Below are 17908 nucleotides of genomic sequence, written 5' to 3'. Positions count from 1 at the left end.
CTTCTGTTCTCAAAGTGGTTTGTGTCCACATGGTCCGCTGGGGCTGAGATGCTGAACATAGTGGGACTCGACAAAAATACACACGGCATGTATGCTAAGTTCGACGCCTGCGCACTTTGAATGCAGACGCTTGACACTTCTGCTTTACACTTAGCGTTTCGCGCATCAGGCGCGTCTGGTTTTACATTCAAAGTCTATGTGGAGGCGCGTCAAGAGCGCGTCAGACGGGTCAAAAATAGCACGAGCCGTTGTTCTCCGTTGCCGCTCTTGACGCGTCAAATGGTTTAAGTCGCGCTGCGCTAGACGAGTGAAACGCGCCGCAACGGGTTTGATGCTTAAAACGCGTTTGATGTTTTAACAGCAGCATACACAGAAAGCTTGTTCACTCGGTCCATCTACTGCTGTGCTGCTTTGAAAGAGAGAGAAAGGACTGTTTGTATCTAGGAAAGGTCAGTTTCATATAATTTTTTAGTATTTAATTTAATTGTTGTATTGTATTGCTTTTTCTTTGTTCTGCAACAAATTTCAATCTGTTTAGTTTAAAAAAAAAAAAAAAAAAGAAAAAGAAAGTTTTACCTCTAAAGGTACTTTTATCCAAAACCAAGCTAATTTGTTTGATGTATCCTTGGACCGCAATGAAAAAAAGAATAATTTCTTCTCATCTTCAACTTTTTGGCGGATAGCTGAAGGTTTTGGGTCAGAACTCTATTTTGAACTTTGATCATTTCATTCATCACAGACCATCATGTTTTCACCACCATGTTTTACCGGTAGATGATCTTCTTGTGGTGACGCTCTTTTATTTTGTCTTATCAATAATTTTTGTACAAACACTCATTCTTTTAAATGTCTCTATTGTCCTATATTTCCTTCTTTATGGATGACTGTCTTCATTGTGCTGTATAAACAATGATGCAAAATTTTTTACTCTCTTTGACTGATACTCTTGTATCAAAGGCTGCCGTTTGCTCTGCAGGCTACGGCTTTAGCTAAATGATGCAAAGATGAAAAAGTGAAGAAAATCCAACAAGTTCAGAGTAATTTTGCAATTCTCTACTTTTTAAAATCAATTTTAAATGTTAAAAATCAATTATAATAATAAAAATGATGTGAAAAGAAAACTCCAAATTCCACCTCTACCAATTTAGTCTAATTTTCTTGAGAAAAAGTTATCTTAATGCCACATCAGTTTAAAATTTTCTTAGCGAAGAGGGAATGTTTTACCTTTAAAGCCGTTGGACTTGGAGGACATCTTTCACTATGAAGGCAGAGTTATGTCAAAAGCTTTGCAGCATTTTATAAAGATAGGTGTCAAAGAAATGCTGCAGAATTATTGGTGTGTATAATAGAACGATGGGATGGTGTGAATATGCATGTGGGTGTCGTTTTAATGAAAGCGGATGAGTCACTGGGAGAAACTTCTAAGTTTTGCTACTACGGTTTCTCAAGTCTCAAGCGAACGCTGATATGAAGAAACATTGCATGTAGGATATCTGCAGCCTTGTCCAAGGAAAACGTTCGATTTTGAAATGTTTTAGAAATATTTGATAGGTATCTCCCCACAGTTTTCTTTTAGAAATATAAGCCGTTCTCCGATACCTCCGCTTCTCTCGGTTATTAGACAAAGGTGATAATAATCACATCACATTTAATTGGCTCAGATTATTAAAATTTTGTATCATGTCACAGAGTTTACAATAACAAACAAGTTACAATGTTTGAGAATTCAAAATACTGGCCAATCTTTTTACTATTAACTTGGTAAGCTAATAGTTAATTAGTTAGTCTGGTTATCAATCAGAAATCAACAGTTTTTCCAATTGGGTTGATTTCATTTCCAGATTCCTCTTTCCCCCTTAAAAGTAGGAAAATTGTGAGTAATCACACCTGTTTTTGAGTCATGGTTCATCTACCTGGACTTCTCAGAAAAACATTCTCCTCCGCTTGCTAATTTGCGTAGTTTTTGTTACGCAAAGAATACTATACTAGAGCAAATTATCGCAGTTAATGTATTGTAGTAAAATTTATGCCAACATTTCATCTAAGTACCTCTAAATGCAGTACCAGTTCTGGTGCTTGTACACCATCTATTTATTTATTTCTCAGAACTTAAGAGAAACACACATGAAAACCTTTTGGACCTTCCACTCACAAGATGCACTGAATGCAGCATGACTCAAAAGTAAAGCCAAGAAGATAACGAGAGGGAGTTTGAGTTTCTTCTTCTCCGAGCTACTTTTTTTTCCCCCCTATCAGCACTGACCTTGCTCTGATTACAGTCTTGCACTTCAGTACTGGAAAGTGTGCTGTTTGAGTGGGTGCTGTGAGCATCTTTTGAGGACTGATATATTTAGAACTAACTGGAACCTTCACGTCTAGATCTCAGCCTTCAATAAGATAACCCTCACCCTTAACACGTCTTTATAACCCATTGCACATGTTATTGAATGTAAGTTATAATTGCATTACCCAACATTCATTGTACCTTTTTCATCATGGCTTATATATTATATATCATGTCAACTACAAAATACTATTAGAAATAAGAGTTATTTGTATTTTACACTGGTTCTTTTGGATAACATACTGAATGCTTGTTACAGTAGAGCTGGGAAAAGTAGCTTTGGTGATATATTGAGATAATTTTTTCATTAGCAATTTTTTTTCTCTGGTGAAACAGTGATTTCTTCCTTGTTTAATCTGGTTTATGTACAAATAGCCTATGTACAGCTCTGAAAAAAAGTAATAAAACGGATATTAGATTTCAGCAGTTTTTCGTCACTTTTCTAAATTACACTTTGCCTGGCAGAACCTCACGGGACTCTAGATTTAAGGAGCCTACTAAGGGAACACTAGATTATTAAAGAGTACTGTATAAAAAGCTGGGGGGAGTGCAATATTAGCTGTATGTACTGAAATTATGCATGATAATCTACTGCATACATCCAGTTGTACGGGTATCTAATGGTGCTTCTACAAGGAAATTAACATTTATACCCCGTAGCACCATTTTGCGTATGATTTCTGTTACAGTGGCATGTTTCATTAAATGTGCTTTACATCTTTCCTTCTAAACCCACAGATAATGTATTTAAAGACACCAAGATAATAAAGCAAGATGAGAAACAGTTTCTCAGCACCTTTCCAATTTAAAGAACTTATCATTTCACTTTACTGTGCATTTGAAGTTGATTTAAAACTGCGGGCACAAGAGCTTTGGTGCATTCTCTTTGTACTTGTCAGATTTTGATATTCAATATGACTAATTCAGATAGAAAAAGTCACTGGTATTTTTCATTAGTACCTCTAAATGATTGTATTTCTTCTTCTTCTATTTTATTAGTCATAGTTTTATATAGTATGTATTTTTGAACATTTGTTTGACATAAAAGGAATTGTGTCAAGCAAATTAAATGGAGAGAAATATATTATCAGCTTTTATTGGAAATATTTCTAAGCACAGAGCCAAATAATTAATTTCACTGTCAGCAGACTTGCAACTGGATCATGCTCAACTGCAGGCGTTATGTCATTCTCTGCTACAATCTGTGAGACTGAACAGAGACAGCATAAAACGACTTTAATCCTGCACATTGAGTTATACCACACTTAAGCTATATGCTTTTCAGTATATAGGAGCAGTGGTTCTTTATGACAAAGATTGGTCTGCCTGAACTAAGAATTTTTGTTTGGTTGGTTTCTTAGCTATAAATTAGCGCTATTTTAAAAAAATCTTTTTTTAAGCCCGAGTATCACCGGAGGCGGCCTGAGTGCCACCAGCGGTAGTTGTACCACAGTTTGAGAACCACGGATGAGGTTAAACTAATTACTCAGAGGACACTTATTAGAGAGAAGAAATCTTGAAAATGACACCCGTAATGACCTGTGGAAAAAAAATGAAATTACTTGCTCTTTCATGAGAAAATCTAATTGTTTTTGAATGGGATTCTATTAGCGTGTGAAATTCTTGGAAGCAAAGACCTTGAGACTTCCATTATTAAAATACATAAAGCTTTATGTCTGATAGTACTTTTACTCAGATATATTACATGTGTATGTGGTATAAACTTGACGTATATTGAAACATTTGAAAACTACTTGAGGCAATGAAGGGATGGAAAAAGCAGCTTAAGCTGGAAGCGAAGGGTTTTTCTCTCCCAGTTTACTGCATTCTTCTGTTAGATGTTGAGTCCAAATTGGCAATCTAGAAGCAACCAGAACTTCTCAAGGTTAGTGGCAGTTCAAATGGGAAAAGGAGACATGGCGGGGGACAAAGGGACTGGGCGCCCAATCAACAGTCACGATGGAGGCAGTTGTGCAAGTAGCAAGTGATGACCTAAGCAATGTCAAGGAGGGATAAAAGAAAAGGGAGGAAGATAGGCACAGACAAAGAGACAGACAAAAGTAAACAGAGATGATGAATCCATCTATAGATCCAGGGGAAGAAGTGATTCTCCCAGGAGGGGTTCTGTTTGGCCTGGATCCCAGTGATGATTCGACACTGTAGTGACTCTGCTTAAAACAAACCAGAATATGGCTTCTTCTTTTTTTTGTTTTTACATCCTTGCATCCCTTAATCCTCCATGATCACGTGGTTTTCTTCCATTGCCTTTACATATTTAATTTGTGATTTTCCCTAGACTTATATTTTTTTTAATCTTTCACTTTTATTTTTAGTTTGTTGACCAATTATACTTATTTTACTCCTTTTTTTTAAAGATTGATTTTGTTATATTAGGTAGCATACATAAAAAGAATGACAGTGATTTCAATCTGCTGGACAATCTGATTGAAGAACTGTAGCTGAATGATATCAGCTTACGAATGCTTGCAAATCTTCCAAAAGAGAATTTATTATCCCTTTATATGCAAAATACATACAAATTTGTGTGAGTGAACCTGGAGAGAGATTTAGATATAGGACACGAAAAACACAAACCAACATTCAAAGCAAAAAGTGCAGCCAAAATCAGCTTAAAAGGAAAAACAGAATGATTGTTTGATAAAGGCTGAAAGAAAAGACTCAGTTGCGCCACCAATAGCAGCAGGAGATCAAACAATAGTTTGATCTATGAAAACATTGTGTCTGTCCACTCTACAAAGCATTCATTGTTGCCGGCTGTTGAGAAATCTTCTGACTTGCTTCTGTAATTTTGTCGCATTTACTCTCTGTGACTGCTTGACAGTCATGGAATTCATTACTTATTTAAATTCTAGAGAAATGGTCAAAGTCTATGAGGAGAATAAAATCTATTTTTGTATTTTACAAACAGCTCTGTGTGTGTACATCTTGCCTACCATCCCTGCCCATCTGTCAATTAGTCTGACACCAGTCAGCTACCAATGACAAAGCCTGCATCTCTTCCCGTTTCCTCCACTGATGACTCTGCAGCATAGAGAAGAGATTTGCACGGGCTTTCAAGAGCTTTTGTCAGCTCTTCTGTCTGTTATGTCATGCAGAGTTACAGCTGAAGTGTGAGGCACACGTGTGTTTGTTTTACTAATGATGGGGTGCATGTTTGAGCGCGTGTCTTTGTTGTGCATGCGCTGTGACGTGTGATGAGTTATGAGGAAACAGATGGTACACACTGCAGGGTTTGGAGATACAAGCATACCAACATAGGAGATTCAAACAAGGATGGGTGTAGAGCATAAACATTTGGTTTGATTGCATTTTAGAAATCCACCTACCAGAATCTTCAGCCAGTAACCAGTTTTTGTAACACTTTGACCTTTTTAGCATTATTAAATCAGCAACCTCCAGTTACATATTGTAGAGAATGTAGTTTCTAATTCCAAAACTGCCACCCATTAATACAGACGTTGAAAGCTCAAATGAAGAGAACAGAGGTATTTTGCTGTATCTGTTCTGTTTTCTTCTGAAAACTATCACTTTCTCACAGCCTGAATGAACCACCTACTTGGGGTGACATATATTAACATGGCTTGAAAGTTGAAAATTAGTCCTAAAAGAATCTTTTTTGATGTTCACATAGATTTTTCTAATGCTAACTGTAACCATATCATTTACAACACATGCCGTGTGACTATTTCACCCGATAAATATCAGTTATTTTTTATCACAAGAGCAAAAGAATGTGCTTGTGGGCCAAAGAAAAATAAAAAGGTTCTGTGACAATGTTATGTTCTGTGCAGCTAGTTAATGCAAGAGCCTCTTTCTGTAAATGGACTCTCAGTTCTTTATACGTGAAAACACATTTCTAAATCTAAACATTTTTCCTTCATCTTACACTTTATCAAATGCAATTGTTTTACATTGACTTTGAGTTAAGCGAAATACAATGTTGTGGCATGCAACACAGCATTATAAACATTTCCACTAGGGCTTTTTTCTCTGCCCTGCCGTTGGTACTGTGGATGCATGTTGTTTTGAACTCAGCAACTGTAGTCATAAGACCTGCTGACTGACACAGCGCTGATCAAGACTAACACAACAGCAGACATGAAAGGGACAGCTGTCGTGTCCTGGGACCTGACTCTACTGTAATACAAGAACAAGCACACTCTCTCCCACATACATGCACATACACGCACACCCACAAACTGCGTAGCTGACAGTGCCAAGAAGCCAAGTGGCACCTCTCTGTTGTTGTGTCCCCCTGTCTGGCTTGGTGTCTGGGTTTTTGCTTTTCGAATGTAAGGGGAACGGAAAGCTGCAAGATATTGATTTCCCTTATCTGCAACTATGTTTGAGATGTTTAGTTAGATTTGCTTTTTTTTGTTTTTATCCCTCTTTACCGTATCAATTAACTCTATTAATATTCATATATGCATGTTAGTTTTTAATATATGGGTTGACTCTGATCATGGGTTGGTTAGCAGTATGAAAAATATTATGATTTATGCCAAAATGTATGCATGAGATTTATGTAAATGTGGAAAAAGTGAAGTTATTGAGACAAAATTTTGTATTGTAATAGAAAATGTTTACTATGTTAGAAAACTAAACTATTTTGAGCTTCTAGGTATGAAAACATAATGACTTGCTGCAGGTAGGGTGAAGGTGAGGTCATACATCAATGTGATAGTGAAATATTACTGCATGTCCTAACCATTACCCAACTAGCGCAAGCTACTGGTACACAGGGGTGTTTTTATTCCTACAGCACTAGCCCCTGTTACACATTTTTCATGTTTTTGGCCACTATACCTGCTACTGTAGTGCCATTAGAACAGAAAGATTTGGAAAAATGTAGTAAGGTAGAGAACAATGCCACGTACCTTCTGAAATTTAACTTTGATAAAAAAAAAAAATAGTCAGAAGAAGTTAATGTGCTTAAAACACCATGTGCTGCTGGCCGCTGCTCACTCAGGTTGATCTCTTCTTTTACGTTTTCAGCATTTCTCTTTGTTTATTTTGTTTTTATTTGTACACAACTTATCGTTACTGATGCAAGTGTTCCACACTAAGAAGGTCCTGTTGACACTGTATCTGCTGATGCAGTAATGACTTTTGACCAAACTGAACACTTTTGTAGGTGTTTCATTACCTCCTTGAGATTAACTCAGTTTGATAGGTAGGGGTGTTAGACAGTGAATGATGAATGTCACCAGACTCCAGTATATTACTTTCAGAGTGCAGCTTTAAGCAGCTGAGTGGGTAAAAGAAAAAAAAAAAGACAACTCTTATTTGCATGAGCTTTAACTTTTCTAAAACACCCGCAAAGATGAGTAAATCGTCCCCCCCCCCCCCAAAAAAAAAAAAAAAAAATCAAAACAGCATTAATTGCTGCTTGTAAAAGAGAGACACATGAAAACAGTGAATGTAGCTGTATTGTGTGCCAGAGGGACGATATATAAAGCATAGCTAAGTGAAAGTGTTCTAATGAAGCTTATCAAAAACATTTTAAAGAAAACACTGCTTGTAGCGTTAGTATTCTGGATGTTCTCTTATAAGTCAATTAAAAGAATTTTAGCATTTTTCAGCAAAGCAGTCAGGCTACAGTCAGAATTGCCACAGAGTTTAGTGCTTGAGTGACAGCTTGATGGAGAGAGAGAGAGAGAGAGAGAGAAAGAAAGCAGTGTGCAGAGTTGTGAGTGACTGTGGGGTAACCAAGAACCTCACAGCTGGTTGGCCTTTGCTGCATGCATGCGCGAGGTGCGGAGCGAGTTAGTGTTTGTGTGGGAGCCTCTCTCATACAGGAGAGTAATCCAGCAGAAGCCGCAGTTGTACGCTGGAGCGTGTTCAGCCTCTGGATGTTAGCTTTGCCTCTATCTGCTGTTGGACGAAGCCTTACTGTAGGTATTCATTCATGCATACAAAATAACGTTTGGAGTGTCTTCCTGCTGCTTGTTTTTTTTTTTTTTTTTTTCTTGTAGGAGGTTCTTTTAGACAGGCTGATGTGAAATGGTATAGATCTACTTGTTAAGATATGCTGCTATTGTTGCATTGTTGCATTTGTTTGTTCCAGGAAGGTTTCATTTTATAATTTGGGTTGAAAGAATTTAGCGCAAGTCCAACGTTTCCATTCCTTTGTCATGTTCACCTATTTGCATGCAGATTTCCATACAAACTTTCCATATACCTGATCTCATTGCTTACAGAACACATTAGCCTTAGGCACAGGTGTTGGTGGTTGTTTGTTATTTTTGTGGCGGGGATGGCAGGATGGAGGGGCAGTGGGTGTGTCGTGTCCAGTTTCCGCCGAGCGTGGAACCTGAGCTGGCTGCTAGTGTGACACGAGACTGGCCAGACTCTGGGAAGGGAAGGGCACACAGGAGGAAGAGGTGAGGATGTGCTGACATAAAACAGGGAACCACCAAATAAGTAAGGGATTTGTTTGGTTTTGAATTTAGTAAAGTGCAGAAACATGCCCTGCAACTTGCACTTCTATTTTGAGAAGCAATTATCCGTAGATTGTTTATGTGAGTCCTAAATCCCTGCTTCTTGGGTTTTGGTGTTGAACGAGAGAAAAACATTACTTGTGGGACCGGGGATAGGAAGACAAAAGATATAGGAAGATGAAGGATGAGATGTGAGAGCAGGACTGAGGCAGAGCAGCAGAAATGTCATGAGAATAGAGAGGATGAGAGAGAAGAGGAAAGACTACAGCAGGTAAAAATAGAGAAGATAGCTGCAGGGGGTGAAGAGGAATGGTCTAATAAGAAGATATGTGCCTATTTGTGTTCGCTTATCAGACTGGCATTAAAGAAGTTACAAGGCATCCAGGTACTGGAGAACCTGTTTTCATCAATTTTAAATATCAGTTCACATTACTCCTCAAAATCTCAGTATATGTGTGTATGTCTACAGACTGTGAGAACCAGAAATCCAACATCTTGGGTCTGAAATACGTAATTCTGCCTGTTCTCACTCGTATACAGTGCATGAATAATGCACACTGTTGAATTCTCTTAGGACTGGCTAATGTGTTTTTAACATCAGGAACAGATCCAAGAACAAGGTTTTATGGGGACTCTTTTCCCTAAGGGGTCACTGAATCAGTCTCTTTCTCATGAAAATTGGACATTCTTAAAAACACATTATCCACACAGTGTGTATTACAGGCTTTTATTCATCGTTGAATACGAAAAGTCAACATCGCACTTTGCTTATTACTTATCTTCTATGCTGGGAATGTGAAATGAGCTGAATAATTTTAAAATAATTGTGAAATATATGCCTGCTTAGCTGCCAATAAGCGGACCAGAGTTCAAGTGCTGCTGCTGCACTTGCAGCATTCAGCAGGTGTAACTATCTGCTGAGGGGAAACTGGAGAGGAAAAGGCACTCTGATTTGCAGATGGGATTGTTTAGTTACACTTGTGGACTGTTTCTGCCTGGCTGCTGGATTTGAATTCCATTCATTGTTGTGGAAAAACAAGTAAACCTGAATGCTCAGAAGATGGTAGCATCAATGGTTATGTACTATTTCTAAACTCACAGGTGGAGGATTAATTCTAAGCCCTATTGTCTGGTGCTTCAAATACCTGAGTGATGCTGTGTTTCAGAATAAATTACCTATTTTCATCACCCTCATCACACATAAATCTCGAACCGCATTGTTAAAAACGAGATGCTGATGTAGGAGCATTCAGATGTAAACTGGTCATGTAAATGCTGTATTTATGCTGTGCCTCAGCATAATGGAAGATTTGGCTGAGGCAACAACTTACATCTGCATTTCTGCATCACGATTCTGGAGGCTGGGACTATCTGGGGCTTACAGGTCTCACGAGCAATGACTTGTCACTCATTTCCAGTACGGTGTCGTTGAAGTTGCTCAACGGGGCGTGACTAATGACACTTGGCAACCATCACTTTCCTTGTGCCAAACCATTTAATTACAGAGGAAAAGATGAATATCTCCAAAATAATATGATATTTTCTTTTAAAATTGGAGTATGATTTTAAAAGGGTGTTTGATCCCACTTAGTTTCAGATTCGCTGAATATGACGGTGCTATTTTAAAATAACTGCACAGTATTTTGTTGTAAATTTTCCCTCATCCCGTACATAGAAAATAATTTAAAAAGCATAAATGAATATTTTTACACATTTTTTTGCTTTTAGTGTGTCCTTCGGCTTGTAGCTGACAGTAGGTATGTCAATTCCCATGAAGAAAACTGAGAAATATGAAAAAACAAAAGCGTGAAAAGGTAAAACTAACTGGAAATTGCCAGACTGGTGTAATTGTGTTTGGATCATTGAACTTGGGAATCAATGCAGAACACAATGTCTACCAAGGACAAGGGTACTGATAAGGAATTCTGAGGATCAGATTTGGCTTATTTAGTTGAACAATTGCATGGTAATTTATACTGTAAGGAGGAGAAAATTAGGAGAAAATGCTACATTAGGAGACCTAACAAACTTGCACACTATGGGGAGCTGTAAATGCACTTTGCTGATGCTTGTAGATCGCTATGACAAAAAAGGTCCTTGCTGCTCCTGCTAGTTATCATCGGTAAGCATTCATGGGGAACATTTTGAGAGAGAGGTTGCTGATTTATTTAATACTATTTAAACATACTATGGACAGTTGTGATGCATAAAAGACAAAGGAACACATCAGCTGTCTTTTCTGTTGTAGAGCTACTGTTCAAAATCTTCCAGAAGCAGAGGTTTTTTCAGACCTGGTCCCAGATCAGTTTGAGAGCTTTGTCAGTGTGATAGCAGACAGTTTTTTTTTTTTTTTTGGTTGACAGCTTTGGTTGGCAGCGGGTGAACAGCTTGTCTTTCTGCAGTGTCAGCAACACTTGATGTTCCCAGCTGAGCTTGTCACCATATTCAGAGATGATGATCTGATCTGGTGTGTGTGTGAAAGAGATGCTGTAATTCTTATTGATGTATATTTAAGCATTTTTTTATTAACAGCAAACCATCATCTTGCTCCATTGATACTCCCAATTATCAATGTATTTAAGCTGTTTTTTTTTTGTTTTTTTTTTTCCAATTTTGGCTTTTTGTGTATTGGTCTGTTTTGTATTTCACATTTCCCCTCATGCACTTAAATTGTTTACATTTCTGATTCCACCACCTCTGTCTCAATCTTTCTTTCACAATGGAACATCTTCCCTCTTCATTATTTATGGTGCACGGCTCTGTTGTGCAGTTGTCAGGTGCCAGTGGCTCGAGGATGTGTTTTAGGCTTTTGTTTCTGCTTAATGGAAGGCAAATTTGTTTAGACATCCTCTTCAGCCTGATTGGAAAGTATTTTGCAACACAACTGAGAAGAATGTATTGCAGGTTTTCGTTCCAAGAATGACTGTTCTAGGTTGACTTTATTAATGTTGTATTCATGAAGTCATTCATGCCTCATGTTCTCATCTTGTGTGTGTTTTAGCCATAAACCAACAGAGCTGAGCTCATCTGGCACAACTGGGAGGATAAGTCCTGTAACAGCTGGTAGAAGGAAACCAAAACTGGGTTCATATTCCAAGTATCCAGGAAGGGTAGTTCTCATAGAGTTACACACGGAGGACAGCTGAGGTAAGATTATGAAGGATTATGGTACAAAGGATTATCAAAAATAATATGAGTGATTTGTCAAGTAAGTCACTAAAGTTCTCTTGTCAAATTGCACAGTTAAATGTAAATTTTTACTAAGTGGATAAATGAAATGACAAAAAAAATCAAATGTTTTAGCTTTACTATAATTATTGGTTATAGTCTCCAATATTACTTAATAGGTGAGTCGTGATACATCCAATTAGTGAGACAAGATGATAACGTTAAGAGACCGAAATACAAGATTTTTCTGGTGATTATTTGCAGACCAAGCAGCACAAATTGGGTAAGAATAGTAAAACGACCACACCTATAAAGTTCTTGGTGGTTGCTTTAAACTCTGTTGGTAACCAGTAGAGGACAAACCAGTAACTGTGGATATAGCTCAGTTTTCCATCAAATGCATATTGAACTTGCATAAACTGAAGCCACAGTTTATGGGGATCAGCTTCCTCTTACTAATGGAGCAACAGCGTACCAAACAGTCACATCTGAACATGTCCAAACCTCAAAAAGGCTGTTTGACAGTCTACAATTATTTTAATAAGCAATAAATAAATAAATAAATAAACCAGTTATTTTTTAAATTTATTTTAAAAACTTATTATTGATGATTAGCTTCCAAAATAAACCACCTTATTGCAGTTGCTGCTATTATACCAGAGGAATCTATCTAATCTATCAATTTTAAAGCCAATACTGTGAATATAGTGCGAAATCTATTATCTTAAAGAATGCCTATTAATTCAAATTAACCAAATTTCTTCAAACGTATTTTCATTATATGTGTAAAAACATTGTGAGTAATTAGCACTATCCTTCGGTTACTTTCTCATTATTCAAGCAGCTGCACTTATCTGGGCACACATGTGCTCCAGTAATCCCTGCTGCTTGTTATTTGAAAGGTTATGCAAGATTTATTTTTGGTTGTCAAGCATAAATTCTTCATAAGCCATCATTCAATTAGGAGGGATTGCCTTTACCTCATAGAAAGTACTTATTTAATGTCACAGATGAAAAAACAGCTATTGATTGTAATCATGGATGGGAGGATTGATGGCATGGTAAGGGGATGATCCTGGGGAAGTCATTTATTGTAAAGCAGGTCCAACAGAATGGGTCATTTCTGTAGAGAGGAGGATATGTGGGCAGTGAGAAAACAGGACTCTGATCAAACCATGTTATCCTTTGAATTGTTTTAGAGAATCTCTAATTGTTGTAAGAGCAACAGAGGCATTTACGAGTGAGTAGGAGATAGAGAGAAATAGATTAACAGACTGGGTAATATTTAAACTATAATTGCAAAAAAGCTGTGGTTCATTTTGTTCATGTAAAAGTTTTTGCTTTATTTGGGATTTAGTAAGTTCTTTAAAAAGGTTACACACCATGCTTTCCAAATTAAGACCAAGATTTGGCTGAAAATGTTTGAATTGGGACGGAAAATGATTTTTTGGAAGATGTTGAACACAACTCGTCATTGCTGCAAAATACAATTAAGAGACAGAAATTATATTCAGCTGCACAGAACTTTCATTTAAGAACGTTTCCTGCGCAAAATCCCCAGAACTTTATCATTTTGAGCTGTTTCCTTCAGCGCTGAAAAAGGCGATAAAAAGATCAGTTTCAGAGCTGCGGTGTATTTTTAATTACGCCTGGGAATATGTAGTCTTGTAATTCTGATGCTATCGAAACCATCAGATAAGCAAAAACTAAAACTTTTAAGAAGTCAGTTGTTAAAAAGGTTTATTATTATGATATGAGGCAGTTGCATTTATTTTTCTTTAGCCATAAAAATCTCATGTAATTGGTCAAATTGGTTATTTTGTGTAACAAGTTTGTATACGTTCTTCTGTATATTTATGATGAACACAAACAACACATTCTGTTCCATCTTACATTCCTTGCCAGATTTTTAAACTGTGATAGCGTTAAACATTTTGTGGTTAATTATGCAAGGGCAGAGTTTCCTTCCCGATTGAAAGATACTAGAAATACTTGTGTCACATTTCTCTGAGAAGGAAAGACCAGAGTCCTTTCTTCTTGCGTCGATTTGTAGCTGAATGAATTTTTCAGTGTCACTGAACAAATGAACTCTTTCCTTTTCATTCGCTGTCATTTGACTTAATCACTTCATTGCTTTCTATTTTATCCATGCTGGGTTGCCTCGCTAGTCTAGCGGTTGCCTCGCTAGACTTCTCATTTATGATCATGGGCCATTGATAGACTGATGTGCTACCATCTGTTCTGTAAAATCATTTTTTACGATCGGAATTAATGGAACCGAAGAGGAAACTTATTTCTCTCTGCATGTTCCAAAGTGTCTGTTTTTGATCAAACATTTTTACTTCGAATGTCAAGTTGGAATTGCGATCGTATGTTGCTGATGCAGTGTGTTGATTCAGTTGTGCTCGTTCCAGCAGATATGAGCTTTTCCTGTCATTCCACCTGCTATCTCAGAAGAATAATTACCTCAATCTGGGGCTGGAGTGGGAAGAAGCTTGCAATTTATACAGTGGGCTGCTCGACTGTTATTAGGGAAAGAGCACACCAAAGAAACCTCATTATTTAGTTGAGTGGCTCTTGTCACATTACATAGGGTCAGCAGGCACATACTGAGAAGCAATCATACTCTTATAGCCACCCATACTGAGGTTTCTCATCAGCATTAATAAATGGACTGCACAGCAATTTTAAGGTTATGTTTGATGCAACGGGATTTTAATGAACTGTGCCTTACTGAAGCATTTCCATCTTTTGAACGTCTTTACATCTCGCCTTATTATTTTGCCCACAACACCACTGGGACTTTATAAAACAGACAGACAGAATAGTGAGTGATTGTGAAGTGGAAGGTTACATGGTGGTGTAAAACGTTTTCAAATAAAAAACTTCTTTTACTCTGAGACTCCTAAATAAAATATTGAAATACATATATAGGAATTTATTTTCGAGGGTAAAATGATCAAACTGCATACAGTTTGAGATTTCAGAAAAATTTCAGAAAAAAATGACTGTTGACCGCAGATATTTAAATATGTGGGACCCAACATTACATTTTATCCCTATGTAAACAATGCAGCCTTTCTTTTTCTTTCTTTTTTTACAAATGTAAGTAAGGTAAGGTAGGTTTTGCAAGGCATTGTATGATATTTGATTTCCAAATTACGATTAAAATAATTTCCAGACAAGTAAGTTGTTTTTGTGTCACAATAGAGTAAAAAGATGGATTGAATGCAACAGAGACAGACAGTTAGTCTACTGGATTCAGTTCACTTGTCATAGAAAAACTGATGGATGAAAGTTACTAACACTTTCGCCATCTCAGGGTGACTCAGTCAGTAGCTGTTGATTTCAGGTGCAAAATCTGCAAATATTTGTTATCTTTTCTTAAAACCAGAGAATAGGTGTCACATTTTATTGATGCTTGAGTTACTTTTTAAAATAACAAAGATAAGAATCTGTAAAAATGTATAATATTTTGTTGTTTATACTAAACAATTTTTACACAATCTTACATAAAATATAAGAGGAGGATTTTAAGACATATACAGCTGAAAACAACCTCAGTCTTCTACAGTGATTTCCTCCCCCATATGTTCTAAATTTAGTGCGAGTACAAAAAACGAATACATTTCTGGCAATGTATTAGGCCTCACTGGCAAACCTCAAGAGCCTTTCCTACAATATGTGGTTGTGATTGTAGCATCTATGTACCATGCTGTCATGTTCAGTTCTTTGGTTTGAACACTGACAGAAGGTCTCTGGGTCAGCACTCCTTTCATGACAGATTTAAACTACATAAGAACGAATGAATTCTGATGCACTCAGAGTACGTAGTTTCCTTTTATTTACTTGGGAACATTGAATCTGTATGGCCCTGCATTAACTTAGTTATATTTTTGAAAGCTTAAATGCTTGTCTCATGTACATGTTTAAAATATGTACATTATGACTTGCCAGGAGTCCTGTTTGCTGCAAATGAAATAAGCAGATGAACAGATTAGCAGCTCATAGTCCTGGCACAATGTTTCCATCTGAGCTCTGATCAAGATATTCAGCAAGCATTAATTAGAAGTTAGTTTCAGGATTGGACATCAATTGCAAGCAAGACCCGTAACAATGCAATCTAATTTTCTCCCAGACACATAACCCCGGGATACCAACACCTCAACGTCAGGACCATTAACTCAGCAGCGTGATTTAGATAACAACCATCCATCACTATGTCAGCAAATAAAACTACAAAAGTTTATCTGTCAAAATTCTTGAAAGGGGAAGCAGAGCCCCTCTCTATCGCTCTGGTAGAGTGAATAGAGCTTGAAGATGGGATTTGTTTGATCTGTGTTTCATTCATTCACTGCGTTTATGACAAACCTAGTTATAGCATTGCAAAACTCTTTCAATATAAGTCATATGATCTATATATTGATTCATCTCACCAAAATTAAAACATCATAAAAATCTTTATTCTACAATTTACATTCCAAGAGTTGAACTACATGATTTTATTTAGGGTTGCACCGATTGCAGTTTTCTGGCAGATTTCCAATCACCGATCTTTAAAAAGTCTGACCTGCCGATTCCGATTTTGGCCGATTTTTTTTTTTTATATAACCAACATTGTGTAACAAGATCACAATTCACTTTCAATGTTCCAATCTTATTTTACTGAAAAACATACCCTTGAAGCAATATAAACTTGGTTTAACTGCACATGAGGTAGAGCTCTGTCATAGAAATAAAGTTTAGAGTTTTTTGTGCAAACTGATAATTAAAACAAACTTAGACTACTACATTAGTCTTACGATTTTTTACATTTCAAAAACAAAACTTCAACAACAGACCAGATTAGAGACCTGTTTTAAGGCTCTAACCAAAAATAAAGTACACAGCAGTATTTTGGTTTTACAAAACCACAATGTTCAAAGTCCTTTGAGAACATACTAGCAACTTAAAAGAAAATCCCCAAATTCAGCAGGTTTGTGAATGTAGAAACCATTTAAACAATAACCTGCAAAAGCTTACAATACTAAAGCTTCTAAAAGTCAAACATTCTACAAAAACAGTTTTCTGGAACAAACTTCCAGAAAACTGTAAAACAGCTGAAACACTGACTTCCTTTAAATCTCAACCAAAAACCCACCTGTTTAGGATTGTATTTCAATCGTAATCAATTACAAATTTAATGACGGAACCTGACTTTATGTTGCGTTTTGATTGTTGATTCTATGTTGCATTGTGTTTTTGTGTCTGATATGATGTAAAACACTTTGAAATGCCTTGCTGCTGAAATGTGCTATACAAGTAAAATTTGATTGATTGATTGATGTAAACCTGTGGATCAGAAACATCCTCTGAATTGGAGCCTTCTGACATATACAGTACAGACCAAAAGTTTGGACACACCTTCTCATTGAATTCAATTAAAAAGTGTGTCCAAACTTTTGGATACTTTTTTTCCTGAAAAAAATTTAGTGTTTGGTCATAAATTACAGTGGAATCAGATGCCAAAGCACCATGTGCTGTGCTAAATAATAAATAAAGTCTGGGTTTTCATATGGTAATTGAAAGTGCTATGATAAAGGGGGGAAAAAGATATTTTCTGTTAATGACAAAGCAGGAATAGGATCAGGATATTTTTAAAGGGACATTCAGAGGATGGAAATTACCTGCCATCACTGTGAGAAATGAGAATCTGGCTACATACTGTGCCCACGGCTAACTACAGGCTACTCTTGTACAAAAGAAGTAACTGTTATGATATGTTGCCCAGAAAGAAATACTGATTAGTATTCCAAAGTAGATTTTCTCAAGAACCTATATAAATACTAAGGCAGACACTAAAAATGGTCAGCTCTTCACTTTTGAAAAGCTATACTCATAATTAACCCTGGTATTTTGGAGTTAGACAATGCCTGACCCTATGTATGGTGATTTT

General features: G+C 36.8%; 1 protein-coding gene across 6 annotated transcripts in view; it reads left to right on the top strand.

The window, feature by feature from the left end:
- The window catches only part of mctp1a (multiple C2 domains, transmembrane 1a), a 162359-nt gene that overhangs the window by 17975 nt on the left and 126476 nt on the right, over positions 1 to 17908 (top strand). The window contains exon 1 of one of the 6 annotated variants that reach the window (XM_044112905.1): positions 6864 to 8259. The exons of the other annotated variants lie outside the window; for them this stretch is intronic. Coding sequence (XP_043968840.1) covers positions 8107 to 8259 — 153 coding nt within the window. The 5' untranslated portion in view covers positions 6864 to 8106. Of the gene's footprint in view, positions 1 to 6863; positions 8260 to 17908 lie in introns of those variants that run through there. 6 annotated transcript variants of the gene reach the window in all.

This window comes from Gambusia affinis, linkage group LG03 (genome assembly GCF_019740435.1).
Source record: "Gambusia affinis linkage group LG03, SWU_Gaff_1.0, whole genome shotgun sequence".
NCBI lineage: Eukaryota > Metazoa > Chordata > Actinopteri > Cyprinodontiformes > Poeciliidae > Gambusia > Gambusia affinis.
The sequence above is the reverse complement of the archived record's forward strand: the minus strand, read 5'-3'. Positions and strand labels throughout refer to the sequence as shown.